This window comes from Mustela erminea, chromosome 13 (assembly GCF_009829155.1).
Source record: "Mustela erminea isolate mMusErm1 chromosome 13, mMusErm1.Pri, whole genome shotgun sequence".
In the NCBI taxonomy this organism is placed as follows: domain Eukaryota; kingdom Metazoa; phylum Chordata; class Mammalia; order Carnivora; family Mustelidae; genus Mustela; species Mustela erminea.
In genome coordinates, this window is record NC_045626.1 from 20,144,128 (window position 1) to 20,162,482 (window position 18,355).

Consider the following 18,355-nt stretch of genomic DNA (forward strand, 5'->3'; position numbering starts at 1 on the left):
GAATTAGTGATATAGAAGACCAAATGACAGAGAATAAAGAAGCTGAGCAAAAGAAAGACAAACAGCTACTGGACCACAAGGGGAGAATTCGAGAGATAAGTGACACCATAAGATGAAACAACATTAGAATAATTGGGATTCCAGAAGAAGAGGAAAGAGAGAAGGGAGTAGAAGGTGTATTGGAGAGAATTATTGTAGAGAATTTCCTTAATATGGCAAAGGGAATAAGCATCAAAATCCAGGAGGCACAGAGAACCCCCCTCAAAATCAACAAGAATAAGTCCACACCCCATCACCTAATTGTAAAATTTACAAGTCTTAGCGACAAAGAGAAAATCCTGAAAGCACCCAGGAAAAGAAGTCTGTAACATACAATGGTAAAAATATTAGATTGGCAACATACTTATCCACAGAGACCTGGCAGGCCAGAAAGAACTGGCATGATATATTCAGAGCACTAAACAAGAAAAACATGCAGCCAAGTATACTATATCCAGCTAGGCTATCATTGAAAATAGGAGAGTTAAAAAGCTTCCAGGACAAACAAAAACTGAAAGAATTTGCAAACACCAAACCAGCTCTACAGGAAATATTGAAAGGGGTCCTCTAAGCAAAGAGAGACCCTAAAAGTAGTAGATCAGAAAGGAACAGAGACAATATACAGTAACAGTCACCTTACAGGCAATACAATGGCACTAAACTCATATCTCTCAATAGTAACCCTGAATGTTAATGGGCTAAATGCCCCAATCAAAAGACAAAGGGTATCAGAATGGATTTAAAAAAAAAAAAAATCAATATGCTGCCTACAAGAAACTCACTTTAGACCCAAGGGGGTCTAAAGTGAGGGGGTGGAAAACAATTTACCATGCTAATGGACATCAGAAGAAGCCTGGGGTAGCAATCCTTATATCAGATCAATTAGACTTCAAGCCAAAGACTATAACAAGAGATGAGGAAGGACACTATATCATACTCAAAGGGTCTGTACAACAAGAAGATCTAACAATTTTAAATATCTATGCCCCGAACATGGGAGTAGCCAACTATATAAAACAATTAATAACAAAATCAAAGAAACACATCGACAATAATACAATAATAGTAGGGGACTTTAACACTCCCCTCACTTAAATGGACAGATCATCCAAACGAAAGATCAACAAGGAAATAAAGGCCTTAAGTGACACACTGGACCAGATGGACATCACAGATATATTCAGAACATTTCATCCCAAAGCAACAGAATACACATTCTTCTCTAGTGCACATGGAACATTCTCCAGAATAGGTCACATGAAAATCAATGAAAATCAATGAAATAGAAACCAAAAAAACAATAGAACAAATCAACGAAACTAGGAGCTAGTTCTTTGAAAGAATTAATAAGATTGATAAACCCCTGGCCAAACTTATCAAAAAGAAAAGAGAAATGACCCAAATAAATAAAATCATGAATGAAAGAGAGATCACAACCAAAACCAAAGAAATACAAACAATTATAAGAACATACTATGAGCAACTCTATGCCAACAAATTTGACAATGTGGAAGAAATGGATGCATTCCTAGAGACATATAAACTACCACAACTTAACCAGGAAGAAATAGAAAACCTCAACAGACTCATAACCAGTAAGGAGATTGAAACAGTCATCAAAAAACTCCAAACAAAAGCTCAGGGCCAGATAGCTTCCCAGTGGAATTCTACCAAGCATTAAAAGAAGAATTAATACCTATTCTCCTAAAACTGTTCCAAAAAATAGAAATGGAAGGAAAACTTCCAAACTCATTTTATGAGGCCAGCATCACCTTGATCCCAAAACCAGACAAGGATCCCATTAAAAGAGAGAATTACCAATATCCTTTATGAACACAGATGTGAAAATTCTCACCAAAGTACTATCCAATAGGATCCAACAGTACATGAAAAGGATTATTCACCACAACCAAGTGGGATTTATTCCAGGACTGCAAGGTTGGTTCAACATCTGCAAACCAATCAGTGTGATACAATACATTATTAAAATAAAGAAAAAGAACCATATGATACTCTGAATAGATGCTGAAAAAGCATTTGACAAAGTACAGCATCCCTTCCTGATTAAAACTCTTCAAAGTGTAGGGATAGAGGGCACATACCTCAATATTATCAAAGCCATCTATGAAAAACCCACCATAATTATCATTCTCAATGGAGAAAAACTGAAAGCTTTTCCGCTAAGGTCAGGGACACAGCAGGGATGTCCATTATCACCACTGCTATTCAACATAGTATCAGAAGTCCTAGCCTCAGCAATCAGACAACAAAAAGAAATTAAAGGCATCCAGATCCGCAAAGAAGAAGTCAAACTCTCACTCTTTGCAGATGATATGATACTTTATGTGGAAAACACAAAAAACTCCATTCCAAAACTGCTAGAACATGTACAAGAATTCAGTAAAGTGTCAGGATATAAAATCAATGCACAGTAATCAGTTGCATTTCTCTACACCAACAACAAGATAGAAGAAAGAGAAATTGAGAAGTCAGTCCCATTTGCAGTTGCACCCCAAACCGTAAGATACCTAGGAATAAACCTAACCAAAGAGGCAAAGAATCTATACTCAGAAAACTATAAAGTACTCATGAAAGAAATGGAGGAAGACATAAAGAAATGGAAAAGTGTTCCATGCTCATGGATTGGAGGAGCAAATATTGTGAAAATGTCTATTCTACCTAAAGCAATCTACACATTTAATGCAATCCCTATCAAAATCCCATCCATTTTTTTTCCCAAGAAATGGAACAAATAATCCTAAAATTTATATTGAACAAGAAAAGGCCTCAAATAGCCAAAGGAATATTGAAAAAAAAAAAGCCAAAGTTGGTGTCATCTCAATTCCAGACTTCAAGCTCTACTAGAAAGCTGTCATCATCAAGACAGTATGGTACTGGCCCAAAAACAGACACATAGATCAATGGAACAGAATAGAGAGCCCAGAAATGGACCCTCAACTGTATGGTCAACTAATCTTCGACAAAGCAGGAAAGAATGTCCAATGGAAAAAAGACAGCCTCTTCAACAAATGGTGTTGAGAAAATTGGACAGCCACATGCAGAAAAATGAAATTGGACCATTTCCTTACACCACACATGAAAATAGACTCAAAATGGATGAAGCACTTCAATGTGAGAAAGGAATCCATCAAAATCCTTGAGGAGAACACAGGCAGGTGCCTCTTTGACCTCAGCCACAGCAACTTCTTCCTGGGAACATCGCCAAAGGCAAGGGAAGCAAGGGCGAAAATGAACTATTGGGACTTCATCAAGATTAAAAGCTTTTGCACAGCAAAGGAAACAGTTAACAAAACCAAAAGGCAACTGACAGAATGAGAGAAAATATTTGCAAACGACATATCAGATAAAGGGCTAGTATCCAAAATCTATAAAGAGCTTAGCAAACTCAACACCCAAAGAACAAATAATCCAATCAAGAAATGGGCAGAGGGCAGGAACAGACATTTCTGCAAAGAAGACATCCAGATGGCCAACAGACACATGAAAAAGTGCTCCACATCACTTGGCATCAGGGAAATACAAATCAAAACCACAATGAGATACCACCTCACACTAGTCAGAATGGCTAAATTAACAAGTCAAGAAATGACAGATGCTGGCGAGGATGTGGAGAAAGGGGAACCCTCCTACACTGTTGGTGGAAATGCAAGCTGGTGCAACCACTCTGGAAAACAGCATGGAGGTTCCTCAAAAAGTTGAAAATAGAGCTACCCTATTACCCAGCAATTTCACTACTGGGTATTTACCCTAAGGATACAAACGTAGTGATCCGAAGGGGCATGTGCACCTGAATGTTTATAGCAGCAATGTCCACAAGAGCCAAACTATGGACAGAACCTAGATGTTCAACAGATGAATGGATAAAAAAGAAGTGATATATATATATCACTTCTTTTTATATATATATATATATATATATATATATATATATATATATATATACATACATACATACCATGGAATATGCAGCCATCAAAAGAAATGAAATCTTGCCATTTGTGACGACATGGATGGAACTAGAGGGTATTATGGTTAGCAAAATAAGTCATTTGGAGAAAGACAACTATCATATGATCTCCCTGATATGAGGAAGTGGAGATGCAACGTGGGGGGTTTGGGTGGCAGGAAAAGAATAAATGAAACAAGATAGGATTGGGAGAGGGGCACCTAGGTGGCTCAGTGGGTTAAGCCTCTGCCTTCAGCTCTGGTCATGATCTCGGAGTCCTGGGATTGAGCCCCGCATTGGGCTTTCTGCTCAGTGGGGAGCCTGCTTCCCCCATCTCTGCCTGCCTCTCTGCCTACTTGTGATATCTCTGTCAAATAAATAAATTAAAAAAAAAAAAAAGATGGGATTGGGAGGGAGACAAACCATAAGTGACTCTTAATCTCACAAAACAAACTGAGGGTTGCTGGGGGGAGAAGGAGAGGGTGGTTGGGTTATGGACATTGGGGAGGGTATGTGCTATGGTGAGTGCTGTGAAGTGTGTAAACCTGGTGATTCGCAGACTTGTACCCCTGGGGATAAAAATACATTATATGTTTATTAAGAATTTTTAAAAATTAAAAAAAAAAGAAAATGCAAAAAGAAAGAAAACTTTGAGTGGCCTAATGAGCACGGTCTCAGCGGAGGTCAAACCAGGCTACAGTCTGTCTTCTTGTTTCTGCTCTCATACTATAAATAAGTATCCTTTCAGCACGTGTTTCTCCTTTTTGTGCTTTTTGTTGGTGAGTTTGCTGTTTGGAATGTACCCCCAGCACAGTGCTGAAGTGTTATCTGGTGGTTTTTTGTTTTGTTTTGTTTTTGTTTTTTTTAAAGATTTTATTTATTTATTTGACAGAGATTATCTGCTGTTTTTAAGTGAGGGAAGGCTGTGATGTGCCTTACAGAGAAAACACATGTGTTAGATCAGCTCCACTCAGACATGAGTTACAGGGCTGGTGGCAGTGAGTTCAAGGTTAATAAATTAACAATATGATGCATCCAGATAATGGGAGAGGAAAGTCTCCAATCTGTACTGGAGGCCACTCCAGAAAGTAACATCTATGATGTGTGAGAAAGCTATGGAAAAGCAGCTGGATTTGTAAACTTGTAAAATAACCAGTAATGAAAAAGTGTAGCGACGGCATTGTGGTTATTGGGCCAATTCCACATTAAAACCTGTTAAACCCCTAGGACCTGCCCGAGCCTACTTAGCCATAGTGACTCCATGTTGCCTAGGTAGACATTTTGTTGTTTAATAAATGCCACAGCAGTTACTGATATCGGTTCCAGGTAACTGTTGCTAAAACACACACCTAAAACAAGGCCATTTTGTTTAATAAATGCCTCAACAGTTATTGATATCAGTTCCAGGTAACTGTTGCTAAAACACACACCTAAAACAAGTCCAGACAGGTGGAAACATCCAATCAGCCAAAGCCACAAATGTAGAGGCCTGCAGCTGTGCCCTATAAAACTAGCCTGTAAGACGAAGGGGTTGTCGCTCTCTTCCGAGGTGGCCCTAGCCAGTCAGTCTGACTTCTAATGCTTGGCATAGAATAAAGCTTTACATAACTTTCAAAAAAAAAAAAAAAGTGGCCTTTGGACTTGATAATCTCCACAATCTCTTACTGCTGGATGCTTCTGGGAGGAGGTCAGTGCCTTAATACATCAAGCGCTGGCTTTGTAGTTTCTCTAAGCCAGGTGCGGTTGGCTTCCATGAGGACACACAAAAGCATGAGGCGTGACCCCCCTCCTCCCGGGAGGGGCGCTGGTGATCAGCAGTAACAGGGGACACTCCTGCACACCTAAGTCCTTAGACGGTGTGATTGGCTCCTGCCCCCAGCAACCTCGCCACTGTAGTGTCACACAGACGGCACATCTGACTCACGATTATGAGACACGGTTAGAATTTTGCTGCTGTCAGTGTTTATGGAAGGGTTTTAAAGAGTACGGGCCGGGGGAGGGGCTCATAAAAGGATGAGGAAGTTGGGATAAAATGCTTACTACTTTCCTCTAAAAAATTTTGGAATTAATTGTTATGCCAGACACCCTGAACTGTCCCACAATAGCCTTTTCTTTGTTCTCCTGATAAATAGAACCATTAATTTTAACTGCTCACACAAACATCCAGAATAATAAGACATTCTCCAGCCTTCCTTACAGATAGGTGTGGCTATAGGACTAATAATCTTGGTGATGGGATATAATATAATTGTTGCATGCAATTCTGAGAAATATCCTTAGAGGGAAGGATCAATCCTTTCATGCCTCTTCCTTTCTGCTGGTTGGAATATAGACATAATGACCGGAGCTTACGCAGCCATTCTGAACCATGGAATAGAAGCCAGCTGCTGATTACTTAGAGCAGTGAAATAAAGGAGTCCAGATCTCTGAGGACCATGAAATTACTTTCTCCAGCTCTGTACCTGCTACCTTCAGTCTTTTCTCTGTGAAAAAGAAACTTTCTATGTTTATACGGTTTCTAGGATTTTAGCTTTCTTAGGTCCCACCTACAAATCACATCATACAGTATTTCGCACTCTCTGGCTTATTTCACTTAGCATAATGTCCAGTTTCCATTCATGTCATCACACATGGCAAGATTTCCTTCTTTCTGGTGGCTGAATTTTTTCCCCCATCTTCTTTATCTATTCATCTGTTGACACGTTTTTTCCGTATCTTGACTATTGTGAATAATGCTGCAATGAACATGGGAGTACAGATCTCTCCTCCAGATCCTGTTTTTATTTGTATCGTAAGTGTAACAAGAAGTGCAATTGCTAGATCATGTGACAGTTCTATTTTTAATTCCTTGAGGAACCTCCATACTATTTTCTGTAGTGGCTGCACCTATTGAAACATGACAACCAGTAGAGGTTTTCCCTTTTTGCATAGCTTTGCCAATACTTTTCCTCTCAGCTTCTTGTTGATAGCCATTCTAACAGGTGTGAGGTGATAGCTTATTGTGGTTTTCACTCACATATTCCTGATTGGCGATTTTTGAACATCTTTTCATGTAGCTTCTAGCCAAGTATGTGTATATCCTCTTCGGGAAAATGTTTGTCCTGTTCCTCTCCTTATTTTTATTTTTATTTTTTTTAAGATTTTTATTTATTTATTTGACAGAGAGTGAGAGAGCACAAGTAGGGCAGACAGTGGGGAGAGAGAGGGAGAAGCGGACTCCTGCTGAGCAGGGAGCCCGATGCAGGGCTCGATCCCAGTACCCTGGGATCATGACCTGAGCCACCCAGGTGCCCCTCCTCTACTTATTTTTAAATTGAATTGTTTTCTCCCATTAAGTTAGGAGTTTTTTATAGATTTTAGATATTAACTCCTTATCAGATGATATGATTTGCAAAGATTTTCTCCATTCCGCAGGTTGTTGTATTTTGTTGATGGATTCCTTTGCTGTGCAGAAACTTTTCAGTTTGATCATGGGATATTATCCTTTTAATATATGATTCAACTTAGTTTGCTAATATTTTGTTGAGAATTTTTGCACCTACATTCACTAGAGATATGGACCTATAGTTTCGTTTTCTTCAAGTGTCCCTATCTGGCTCCAGTATCAGGGTAATGCTACCCTTCTAAAAAGATTGGGGATATTCCCTTCTCATCAATTCTTTGGAACACTTTGAAAAAGATTGGCATTAATTCTTCTTTAAATATTTGGTAGAATTCACCAGTGAAACCATCTGATCCTGAGCTTTTCTAAAAGTTTAGAAAATTTTGATCACAGATTCATTCACCTTACTTGTTTTGATCTGTTTGATTTTCTGTATATTCATGACTCAATCTTGTCAGGTTGTAGGTTTCTAGAAAGTTGTCCATTTCTTCTAGGCTGCAATTTGTTGGTGTACAATCGTTCACAATAAACTCTTCAGATCTTTCTGGATCTGTGGTATCAGTTGTAATGTCTCCTTTTCCATTTCTAATGTTTTTTGACTCCTTTTTTCTTAGTTTGTCTAGCTAAAGGTGTGTCAATTTTTTTCCCAAATATCCAACTCTTAGTTTCATTCATCTTTTCTATTATTTTACTGGTCTCTTTTTTTGAAGTAGCTTTATTAAGGTGTAATTGACATACAACAAGTTGTACATATTGGAATCATACAATTTCATAAGTTTTAACCCATGGAAACATTACCACCATCAAGATAATGAACATAGTCATCACCCTCACAATTTTCCTTATACCCCTTTGTAATTTCTTTGCCCCATATATGCCCACTCCGGTTCTTGCCCTTGGGTAACCAATGGTCTGTTTTCTGTCACTATCAATTAGTGTAAATTTTTCAGAATTTGTTTTATTAATGGGATCATATAGTGTTACTCTTCTGTTTGCCCACTTTCAGCGTAATTACTTTGAGATTTATCATGTGGTATGTATCAGTGGTTGATTCATTTTCATTGTTGGGGGACATTCCTGCTCCAATCTTTGTTATTTACTTCCCTCTGCTTCGTTTGGGCTTAGTTTCCTTTTATATTTCCTTCAGGTATCAAGTTAGGTTGTTTATTTGAGATCTTTGTTTTCTGTGAATTTATTGCTATACATTTTCCCTCGTAGAATGTCTGGAGAATCCCATAGGCTCCTATATTCTTTTCTAAAGCCACACTTCTAGAAACACGCTTCCCTGGTTTGTTCCGTTTCTCTCCTTACTAGTAACTGCTTTTCCGTGGTGTCTCACATGCACAGATCAACAGCCAAGCTACCACCATGATAGCTTGGTCATTTTCCCTTCTCCATTTCCTTTCTCTGCTGTTTCAGATAGGGTATCCAACAACACCTTGGGCTTTTTTTTTTTTTCTTTACAGGGGGTGGGGAGCGTCTCTGTATTCATGCATTAGTCTGAAGTGGTCCAAAAACTTGGCGAGTCCCTCCACATGGAGGTGGCTGGCCAAGCTGGGATTTTTCCCACAAACAAGGAGGCCCTTTCCCCATGCTTGTTTCACTTTCCATCTCCCGGCCGACTTGCCAATTGTTAGAAGGTGGAGGAAGGTCAGTAAAGCAAAAAGAAGGCACTTTGAGACTGAAACACAAAGCAAGCCTCTCTATACCATTGACACGGAGTTTTATTCAGGGTAACTTACTGACAGTGGGGATCCCGCGGAGAATGGTCCACAGCAAACACAAAGATATCCCCCACCAAGTCCGGACCGTAATCCCCAGCTTTTATAGAGCAAGTGGTTTGGCGGTGTAGCCACAGGGTAGTTTCCTGAAGTGGTGCCATCTGGGTGCACCAGGGCATCTCTACTAGTATCTAAAGTGGAACCTTCTGTGTGCCACATTCAGGAAGCTCGAGATCAGAACTAGCCTTCCCACAGGGCATAGCTTAACCTCCTCGGGCATGGGACTTGTAGGTCACCGCACAGGTGTGAACAAGATGAAGGGCCAAAGATGGAGTCAGGGCTGTCAGCTGTAGTTTCAACGTAGAAAAGCTTTGGAAACTACGCATTCTGAGAGTGAGTGGCTTATCCCATCTTGGAGCTGGGCTACCTATTACAGCAGATTTTCAGTATAGATAAATGAACTTTGGGGGAAGCAAAATGCCCGCTAGGACATTTTCCAGTAAAGCCTCTAAGGAAGTTAGTTACACTCTCATTTGGTGAAGCAAATTTGTAAACTTAGCCTCTAATCCTACATAAAGTTACTTTGTGCTTAAGAATGAATGAGAGAGACTCACAAAAGGCTGTGTAGCAGATGTTTTAAATAGAGAAGCTTCCTGACTAATTTAAAATATATTACTATCAATCAAGTGGAGTGAATGAATTTTGAAACAATAAATATTAGTGCTTATATATGGTTTTAATATTTGCTGAATAAGTCATTAAAACTGGGTGATTACTTATTTATTGTCTATACATACTTCACTTAGTATTTTCATAGTACTTCATAAAATTTTTGTTCAAGTGATGTATTTTAACTTGTGAACATATTTTCCACAACCCTGTTTACTATTTGAAAATTTTATTAAACCATAAAAGTCTAAAGCAGAACAGAGAATCCAAGAGCTCATTTACATCTCTATTTTACAAAGCACAGAAACCTGATGATGTCAGATGACTTAATTACAATATCCTCCAACCCAAAATTTAATGTAGGAAACTCATTGCTAAGATTCTCCTTAAACATAAAGGGGTATGTTACCATGTTACCAAATCACATCTGTAGTATCTCTTTTTTTAAAAGCTTTTTTTACTTTTAAACCACAAAGTGAAATTCAAATTATATTAGGAAGTACATTTGAACCTAAAAATTTAGTCTTTCTTGTTCTTAGGCATTTAAATAAAAACTATAATAGAAATGGATCAGTTTAGGATCATACTAGGGGAACATGCATACATATTTACTCCCTTGTGTTTATTAACCTTATCTAGAACTTTCTGATCTTTCTTTTCTAAAATGTATATAACAACTTTCATCATTCTTAAGTTTAATGATAAGTTCTTAAGTTTAATGATATTTGTGGTATAAAAATTATTCTTTAAAGACTCAAATTTGTACATCTCATGGTGTCTGACAAATAAAAACTAGCTGCCCATATAGAACAATTTTGTAAGGAATGACCATATTTCCGATCCTTCTTTTGTGGAGTCTTAAGTGTTCAATAAGGTCTCAAAGTCTATTATTCCAATTCACATAGCCTATTATTGACTGCAGTAAATCAATCTAAAATTATATAGAACACAAAGTCTTTTGCTTTAGGAAAACAAAGAACCTCTAATAGTGAGCAAAATACAATCAGAAGTTGGAACCTGGATACCAAGGCTTTAGTGTCCTCTCATGCGGCAGAGTCTGGGTAGGAAGCCTCCTTGTCTGAGACAGTCTCCCATTTTTATAGAGTTTAGAGGTTGGGAGTGGAATGGAAAGGTTCATTTAACTCTAAAGTCTCTCCCAGAATGAAATGTATACGCTTTCAGTGAATATTAAACACTCAATATAAATATTGAACACATCTTGCGTGTAGCAAATCGCAAGCAATATGTGCCCTCAAAATTATAGTACAAAATACAAAACAATTTTAGAGCTCAAATTTTGTAAGGAGTAGTTTCTGGTATTTTAGATATTAAGGAAAATATCAAATGTGGAAAATGATGTTGACAATATCACTGAAAAAATGTAAATATATAAAATACATTACATTTGAATGTTTCTAAGTGTTTCTAAGTGTGCTTTTAATTTTAAATCTATTAATTCTTTTTTCACCCTCTCATTTTCTATTTTAATTACCTCTACCTAAATCCAATTTTTCATTCTTTTTCAACTCTTAGTTTCTCTCCAAAATCTTCCCTGATTATTCCTAACTTCACTAATCTCTCTTCTGAATTTCCCAACAAGAGAAATGAGTCTCTAATACCCGACAGGTATTTAAAAAACTCTTGCTCATTAAGTACTTTTTTTTTTTAAATTTTTAAATTTATTTTCAGCGTAAGAGTATTCATTGTTTTTGTACTACATCCAGTGCTCCATGCAATCGGTGCCCGCTCCAATACCCACCACCTGGTCCCCCCAACCTCCCACCCGCTCCTTAAGTACTTTAATTGAACATTTCCTTCTTCCCGCTGGAATACAAATGCTGAATATAGTGAAGTATATGAGATTGTAAAAGAAGCAATAGCTAGATGGTAAACACTGGCGTAAGAGCCAACAGGCAGGGAGCAAAGTGAAGTGGGATCCTCTTCCTCAGTGGAAACCATTTGTGAAGAATAAAGTTGGTTGTATAGGAGGGATTAAAAAGGAAGTTCTGGGCCCCAGCCTGAATGAATCGGGCTCAGTTGAAAAAAAAATCTTTTTGCAATCATTTGAACATTGGAGGGCCTAAGACTGAGTCATTGCGATATGGGAATTCAGCCAATGATTGGAGCAAAAAGGGCAAGCTCTCATAAAACCAAATGCTTTGTCACCTCTTGGCAGGGAAGAGAGGACCGCTGGACATGCCTCCTCCAGGGGGAGGGTGTTGATCTTGCTGGAGGAATGCTAAGGGCTCAAAAATGTCATTTTTCGTCTTCAATGATAATTTCATGCTCCAGTGTTGTTTTAGTGGTCTCCATGGGGGATGGAGACACCTTGGCGGAGGAGCTTTGGTTGGGCAAAGGGGTAGGAGATCCAGGCAGGGTTGATAAGGCAGGAGATGGGGTAGAACCAGGGATGCAGGTGACACGATTTGACTTTCCATCTGCGTGAATGGTGATGTTTGTACTGTTGACGGGCTTGCTGAAGTGGACAAAATATAAGACCAGAACAACAAGTGTTGTGGCAATTAGACAGGCCAGGAGACACACCAGAAATGTTTTCCAGAGTGACCATGGTTTTGCTGTAACCTGTAATGAATTATGGAAGTGAATATTTCAGCAAATGAGATAGTAGTGACTTAGGCAGCTGATTTCAGTTAGAATAAGGCTAATCTGTTTCATTGCTCCAAATGCTATAATTTCAGGTACAGTTCATTAGCTGTCTCTTCCATTCCCTCCCTCTCTCTCTCTGTCTCACACACACACACGACTTGTCCACAAGTCCATGAGGACAAAGTGTTCCCTCTGAATTATGCCTTTGTACTAAAGCAATAAGGCATCATCTCATATGCAAATAGATTCCTCTGGAATATATTACTCGTAAGTTATGATCAGCTACTAACATCACAATATAAATTAAATTATCTAGTTAGTCCTCATTGCTAAAAAAAAAAGTGATGAAAATGTATATCAAAACATTTAGATTGGTTACCTTTGAGTGACGGAAAATTGCAGGTGTTCTTTTGCTCATTGTTAGCTCCTATTTTTATATTACATATTGAAATTTTATATTTAGAAAAATATTTTTTAAATAATTTTTATGTCTTATACATAAGAGACCTTTCACTGAGCTTGGAAAGATATCAAAATAGAACACGTATTAGCGCTGGTATGGAGTAGGGTCTTCAAGGAATAGAATGAAACCCTGATAAACTGTTGGGGGCCGTGGGTCCCTGTTGTCACCACGAACTTGTGGACTGGCAGCACAGGAGAAGTGCAGAGCAGTCAAAGGGCATGGGGCCAACGAGGGGTTAGAGGACACAAGAGCCCTGCAGGGAGTCTGTGGAGCAGAGCCTGCCTGCCCCATTTCACCGGTGCTCCAGGACTGCTAAAGACTCCCCACCTCCCCCCAGTCCCCACATCTTACCCACTGCGGCTGGAGGGTCCCCGTGGGCAATCTACAACCACAGTGGGTTCTTTCATTCGAACAGTATGGATTTCTGGGCAACTGCAGAGAAATAATTTTTAAATAAATAAATAAACAAACACTTCTTCATTGTTTAAGATGAAGAAAATTTTATCTGGGAATATAAACAAATGAAGCACATATAAATAATGTGAATCCAATATGTGTTAAAGGAAGAACCAACCAAGTTCTAGAAGAATCTGAAACTCTAATAAATGGTAGGATGATATGAATTGTACAGATACACTTTTCACATCAAATGATCAATGAAAAATAAAATGATTGATTCAACAGATGCCCAAAGAGCATTTTCACAAATTTCAGCATTCAGTCTTGACAAAGGCAGACGATACAAATCTCAAGAACTACAAATAAAATAGACTGACACCGTATTTAACTGTGAAACATTCGGCACATTTCTTTAAAGTCAGAAGGAGTGAAGAACGTCTCCTACCACCAATATTAGGTCATGTTTTTCAAGTTCTCATCAGTGTGTGTGAATAATGGAAATGGGAATATAAAACTAACATTTTTTTCTACATCATATGACTGCTTACAAACAGAATCTCAAATAATCAACCATACAATCTCTCAAAAGGAATAAGAACTCATTGAGTTGGCTGATTATAAAAATATGAAAAGTATATGTAACAGCACTTGTTTGTGTGCGTGCGTGTGTGTGTGTGTGTGCATTGCTGTTCGCAGTAATAAAGCAATATAAAACGGCAAAGCATATCAAATGCTATAGGACTTACATAAAGAAAACCATAACCCTTTACTGAGGCACAAAAAGACAACTTCGATAAACATCCTGTTATAAAAACATTTCAGCAGTATAAACTCTCAATTCTCTGAGTTTTAATTAATATCTTTATGGGCTTTTTGGAGGAAAAACAGGTAAACTGACAAAAATTTCACATGGCAAAATAAAACATTTGTAAGAATAAAATTAGATTGAATGGGAGAGGGGACCGGAAATAGAATATTAGCAGTGATCTTTTTTTCTGGGAGGGATCATGGGTGATTTTTTCTTTTTTTCTTTGTTATTGTCTATATTTTCCAAGGGCTCTAAAATGGGCAAATAAACTCATAGCAATTGTAAAAAAAATTTTTTTTTCTACTTGTTGTTTTTGGGCACTTAAGAAGTTATAGAATGTCAGATTACCCAAAAAAAAAAAAAAAAAAAAAAAAAGCGCGGGGGGCGGGGGGATCCAAACAATCCTTTCATGGTTTCAGAAGTCAGTTTCACTATTTGGGTTTTTTGTTTGTTTCTTTTTTGGGTTTTTTTGTTTGTTTGTTTGCTTGATTTTTTTTTTAAGGTAGATTATCTATTCATTTGACTTAATGGAATAAATTGCATAAATTTTGGCATGTGGGGAAATAACATAATTCACACCTAATTTATAATGAAAAGGAGAAGGAAATAAAATGATGTATATATGATAGTAAAGCGATGACATTTTGTAACTTCCTTGAAATAGGAGTCATCCTCTAAAATAAGTTTATGACAGTCTAGTTGCTGAATCCCGAGACTGATCACAAATATAACCTTCATGTGGCGAAACAATTCTTTTATCAAAGCCTATCTTTCTATTTATTTCTTCTGATTCATCTCTTGGTTCTACAATCTCAGGTTGATTTAAAATTCGTTTTTCTGGGGCGCCTGGGTGGCTCAGTGGTTTAAAGCCATTGCCTTCGGCTCAGGTCATGATCCCGGGCTCCTGCGATCAAGCCCCACATCCGCTCTCTGTTCAGCAGGGAGCTTCTTCCCCTCTCTCCTCTGCCTGCCTCTCTGCCTACTTGTGATCTCTGTCAAATAAACAAAATCTTTAAAAATAAATAAGTGAAATTTGATTTTCTTTATTATGAACATAGTAGTAAAGTTTTCTGAAAAGTAGTTCCTTATATTGAGATTGTAGGGGTGCCTGAGTGGCTCATTTCGTTAAGCATCTGCCTTCGGCTCAGGTAATGATCTCAGGGTCCTGGGATTAAGCCCCGCATCGGGCTCCTTCCTCAGTGGGGAGTCTGCTTTTCTCTCTCCTTCTGTTCATGATCTCGCTCTCTCTTTCACTTGCTCACTCCCTCTCTCAAATAAATAAAATTTTTAACAAAAAATGAGATTAAATGAGAAATCTGAGTTCTATTTCTGATTCTGCCACTTAGCTAAGTGGACTCTTCTTTTTTTCTGAAGAGTTTATTTATTTATTTGACAGAGAGAAACACAGCAAGAAAGGGAGCACAAGCAGGAGTGGGAATGCAGGCTTCCAGCTGAGCAGGGAGTCTGATGCGGGGCTCAGTCCCAGGACCCTGGGATCATGACTTGAACCGAAGGCAGACCGCTTTACAACTGAGCCACCCAGGCGCCCTAGCTAAGTGGACTCTTAATGTTTCAATTCCCCCATATGCAAAATGAAAAAATTTGTTTGAATGAGGAGTGAGACCCCATACACGTTCCAAAAAATATGATTTTTATATTACTAGAGTAACATATTTTCAGCATAAGTCTCCCCGTGAGATATTTTCTATAAATTACTACTTTAAATACATATAAATAGGTCAATGAAAATAGGTATTTTCATTGGATCAAATATATTGTAATAAATAATAACATAAACAATATAAAATAAACATAAATATTAATAAATATCAATATGTGCTATAAACAACATTCCAAATAATTTACTAAAACTTTTGTCTAGAGGTACCTTATATATAAATGTCAAAATTCAGCAAAATATCAAAATTTAGGCAAAAAGTCTAATGCATAGTTCCCAAAGGATATGAAAAGCAGTATCTGGCATATTAAATAACCCCTCTCGACACTTGTGATTGCTGGTAATAATATCTCAGATTCCATTCACCCTATAATAGCAAAATCAGAAAAATGCAGCCTAACTTTCTTGAAGTGTTACATGTTCAATGTTGAAAGCAAGACTAGGAGCCAAGAGAGCAGCTAAAAGGCGTCTGTACTCACCAGCTCTACTGGACTTTGTTCAATATCCTCAGCGTGATGCCGGTCGCCATGCATTCTGACGGGGCTGCAACTCCAGGGATGTCTATACTCGCTTTGTGGGTGAGAAGTTGGAAAATCCCAGATTTATGTTAAATTAATAATTGTATTTATTCAATCTGGATTACGTAAGACAATACTCATCTAGTTTCCAAAAAAAAAAAAAAATTCCAAATTCAACCCCAAAGTACACGATGTATGCTTGCTGGGGAAAAACAAATAGAAAAACTTGCTCCCTTCGGAAAAACAACAGGCAGAAAGTTATCTCAGCTGTAAGAAAGACTCCAGGATTCTGAGCAGATATAAAGCTTGCCTTCCTTATTTCACATAATTCATTTAAATCATGAAAACTTGATTTCTCATGGGTTAGGAATTTAGTTGTTGTTTCTTAAAAAAACTCACAGAGCCACTCCTTGATTATGAACATTTGCAGGATATTCTGTAGTTAGGCAGAGGGATTATGGCAATGACTAATTTCAAACCTTTTCAGAAATAAAACAATATTGAGGTTACAGGGTCATGATAGATGTAGGGGGGTGGTGAATAAAATCTATGGCGTTGTTGAAATCAGTGGCTATACTGAGATGGACAAGGGAAGTAAAAAATGGTTTTACCCAAAAATACAGATGAAAATAGGAAATAAGTATACGTCAGAAGCTTCTGGTTGTATGACTCAAGGATTATCCACGGTACATCTGATCTGCTTCTGTGTAAATTTGTGTTGCTTTAGGCTATGTAATGATGTCACCGCTTCTCATGAATCCCAATCTTTTTAATGAGCAAGAGTGTCTCTGGTACTTTTGCATCTCTCCCAAGGAAAAGTTCACATGATAAAGCATGCAAAACTGCGGTGGTGTTTTACATCAACCTGAGAACTGATGCTCCCAGGGCCTTTGACAATGTGACACGCAGTATGGAATGGAGAAAAAATGACTAAAGATCCGTTTTAGTCATGCATTTCCCGGAAGCCAACAACTTCCAGCAGGGAGGCTAATGACATGAATTTCCAAACTATTAATAAACTTACACATATCCTAATTCAAAAGCAGACATGTCTTCTTATTGTGTGATAAGTAGATTCATGGAAAAAAATGTATGTAACTAATTCCAAACTTCTAGACTTCTCATTAAACAGATCTTAAATGACACAATTACATTTATTTTACGTTTGTTTTGTATAAGTAACTTTCATAGTTTTGTATGTCAGCAACAAATACTCAGAAAACTAAAAAAGAGATATTTAAAGAACATTTTCAAGTATTTGGAAATAAATTTACTAATAGAGGTGTTACTACTTTCAAATGGAAAAAAATTATGAAATTTAAATGAGTAAATCTTTAATGAAATCCTAAATAAATACACGGCTGGCAGCAACATAAATTGGTAAAACAACTTGAAAAGCATTTGATACTATCTAGTAAATTTGAAGATATTCATATACTATATGATCTAACAATTCTACCTCCAGTATGTTCCCTGAGGAAACACACACACACACAAACGCGCACACACATGAACATTTATAGAAGCATTATTTATCAGTTTTTTAGAAATGTCCCAAATTCACATTAACAGCAGAACAGATAAGTAAGTTGTGATATATTTGTACAATAAAATACTTTCACCAATGAAAATGAATAAACTATTACTAAATAAATCAGCTCTATGATTCTGATAAATACACAGTGGGACATAACAGACATTAAACTAAATTGTCTTTTGTAAAGATACATTCATAAGTGATACGTTCATTTTTTAAAGAATGAAGAAATGATTAATAGTAGTTACCTCTCAAGGGAGGAAGAAAAGCAGAATTGGGGCTGGATACAATGTGGAGGGACTCAAGGAGCTAGAAGTTTCCTATTTTTTTTTTTAAGATTTTTACTATTTATTTGACAGAGAGAGCACAAGTAGGCAGAGCAGCAGGCAGAGGGAGAGGGAGAAGTAGGCTCTCAGCTGAGAGAGAGCTCCAAAGTGGGGCTCGATCCTAGGACTCTGGGATTATGACCTAAATTGAATGCAGACCCCCAACCAACTGAGCCACTCAGGCGCCCCAGGAAGTATCTTATTTTTGACCTGAGTGTGATCACATGGGAGTTCATCTTAC

General features: G+C 37.7%; 1 protein-coding gene across 1 annotated transcript; it reads right to left on the bottom strand.

The window, feature by feature from the left end:
- Window positions 1-9,838: 9,838 nt before the first annotated feature.
- LOC116572293 (dynactin-associated protein-like) lies at window positions 9,839-16,581 on the bottom strand. Its single transcript, XM_032311179.1, has 3 exons — window positions 16,213-16,581; window positions 13,200-13,280; window positions 9,839-12,361 (listed from the first exon to the last, which is right to left on the bottom strand). The coding sequence occupies exons 1-3, from the start codon at window positions 16,264-16,266 to the stop codon at window positions 12,035-12,037; spliced, it is 462 nt and encodes a 153-aa protein (XP_032167070.1). The 5' UTR covers window positions 16,267-16,581; the 3' UTR covers window positions 9,839-12,034.
- Window positions 16,582-18,355: the final 1,774 nt, after the last annotated feature.

Coding starts and splice junctions, on each gene's coding strand:
- LOC116572293 (XM_032311179.1), bottom strand. CDS start 16,266: ATGCATGGCGACCGGCATCACGCTGAGGATATTGAACAAAGTCCAGTA. Junction 13,281..16,212: donor AACAAAGTCCAGTAGAGCTG/GTGAGTACAGAC, acceptor ATTTCTCTGCAG/TTGCCCAGAAATCCATACTG. Junction 12,362..13,199: donor GGACCCTCCAGCCGCAGTGG/GTAAGATGTGGG, acceptor AATTCATTACAG/GTTACAGCAAAACCATGGTC.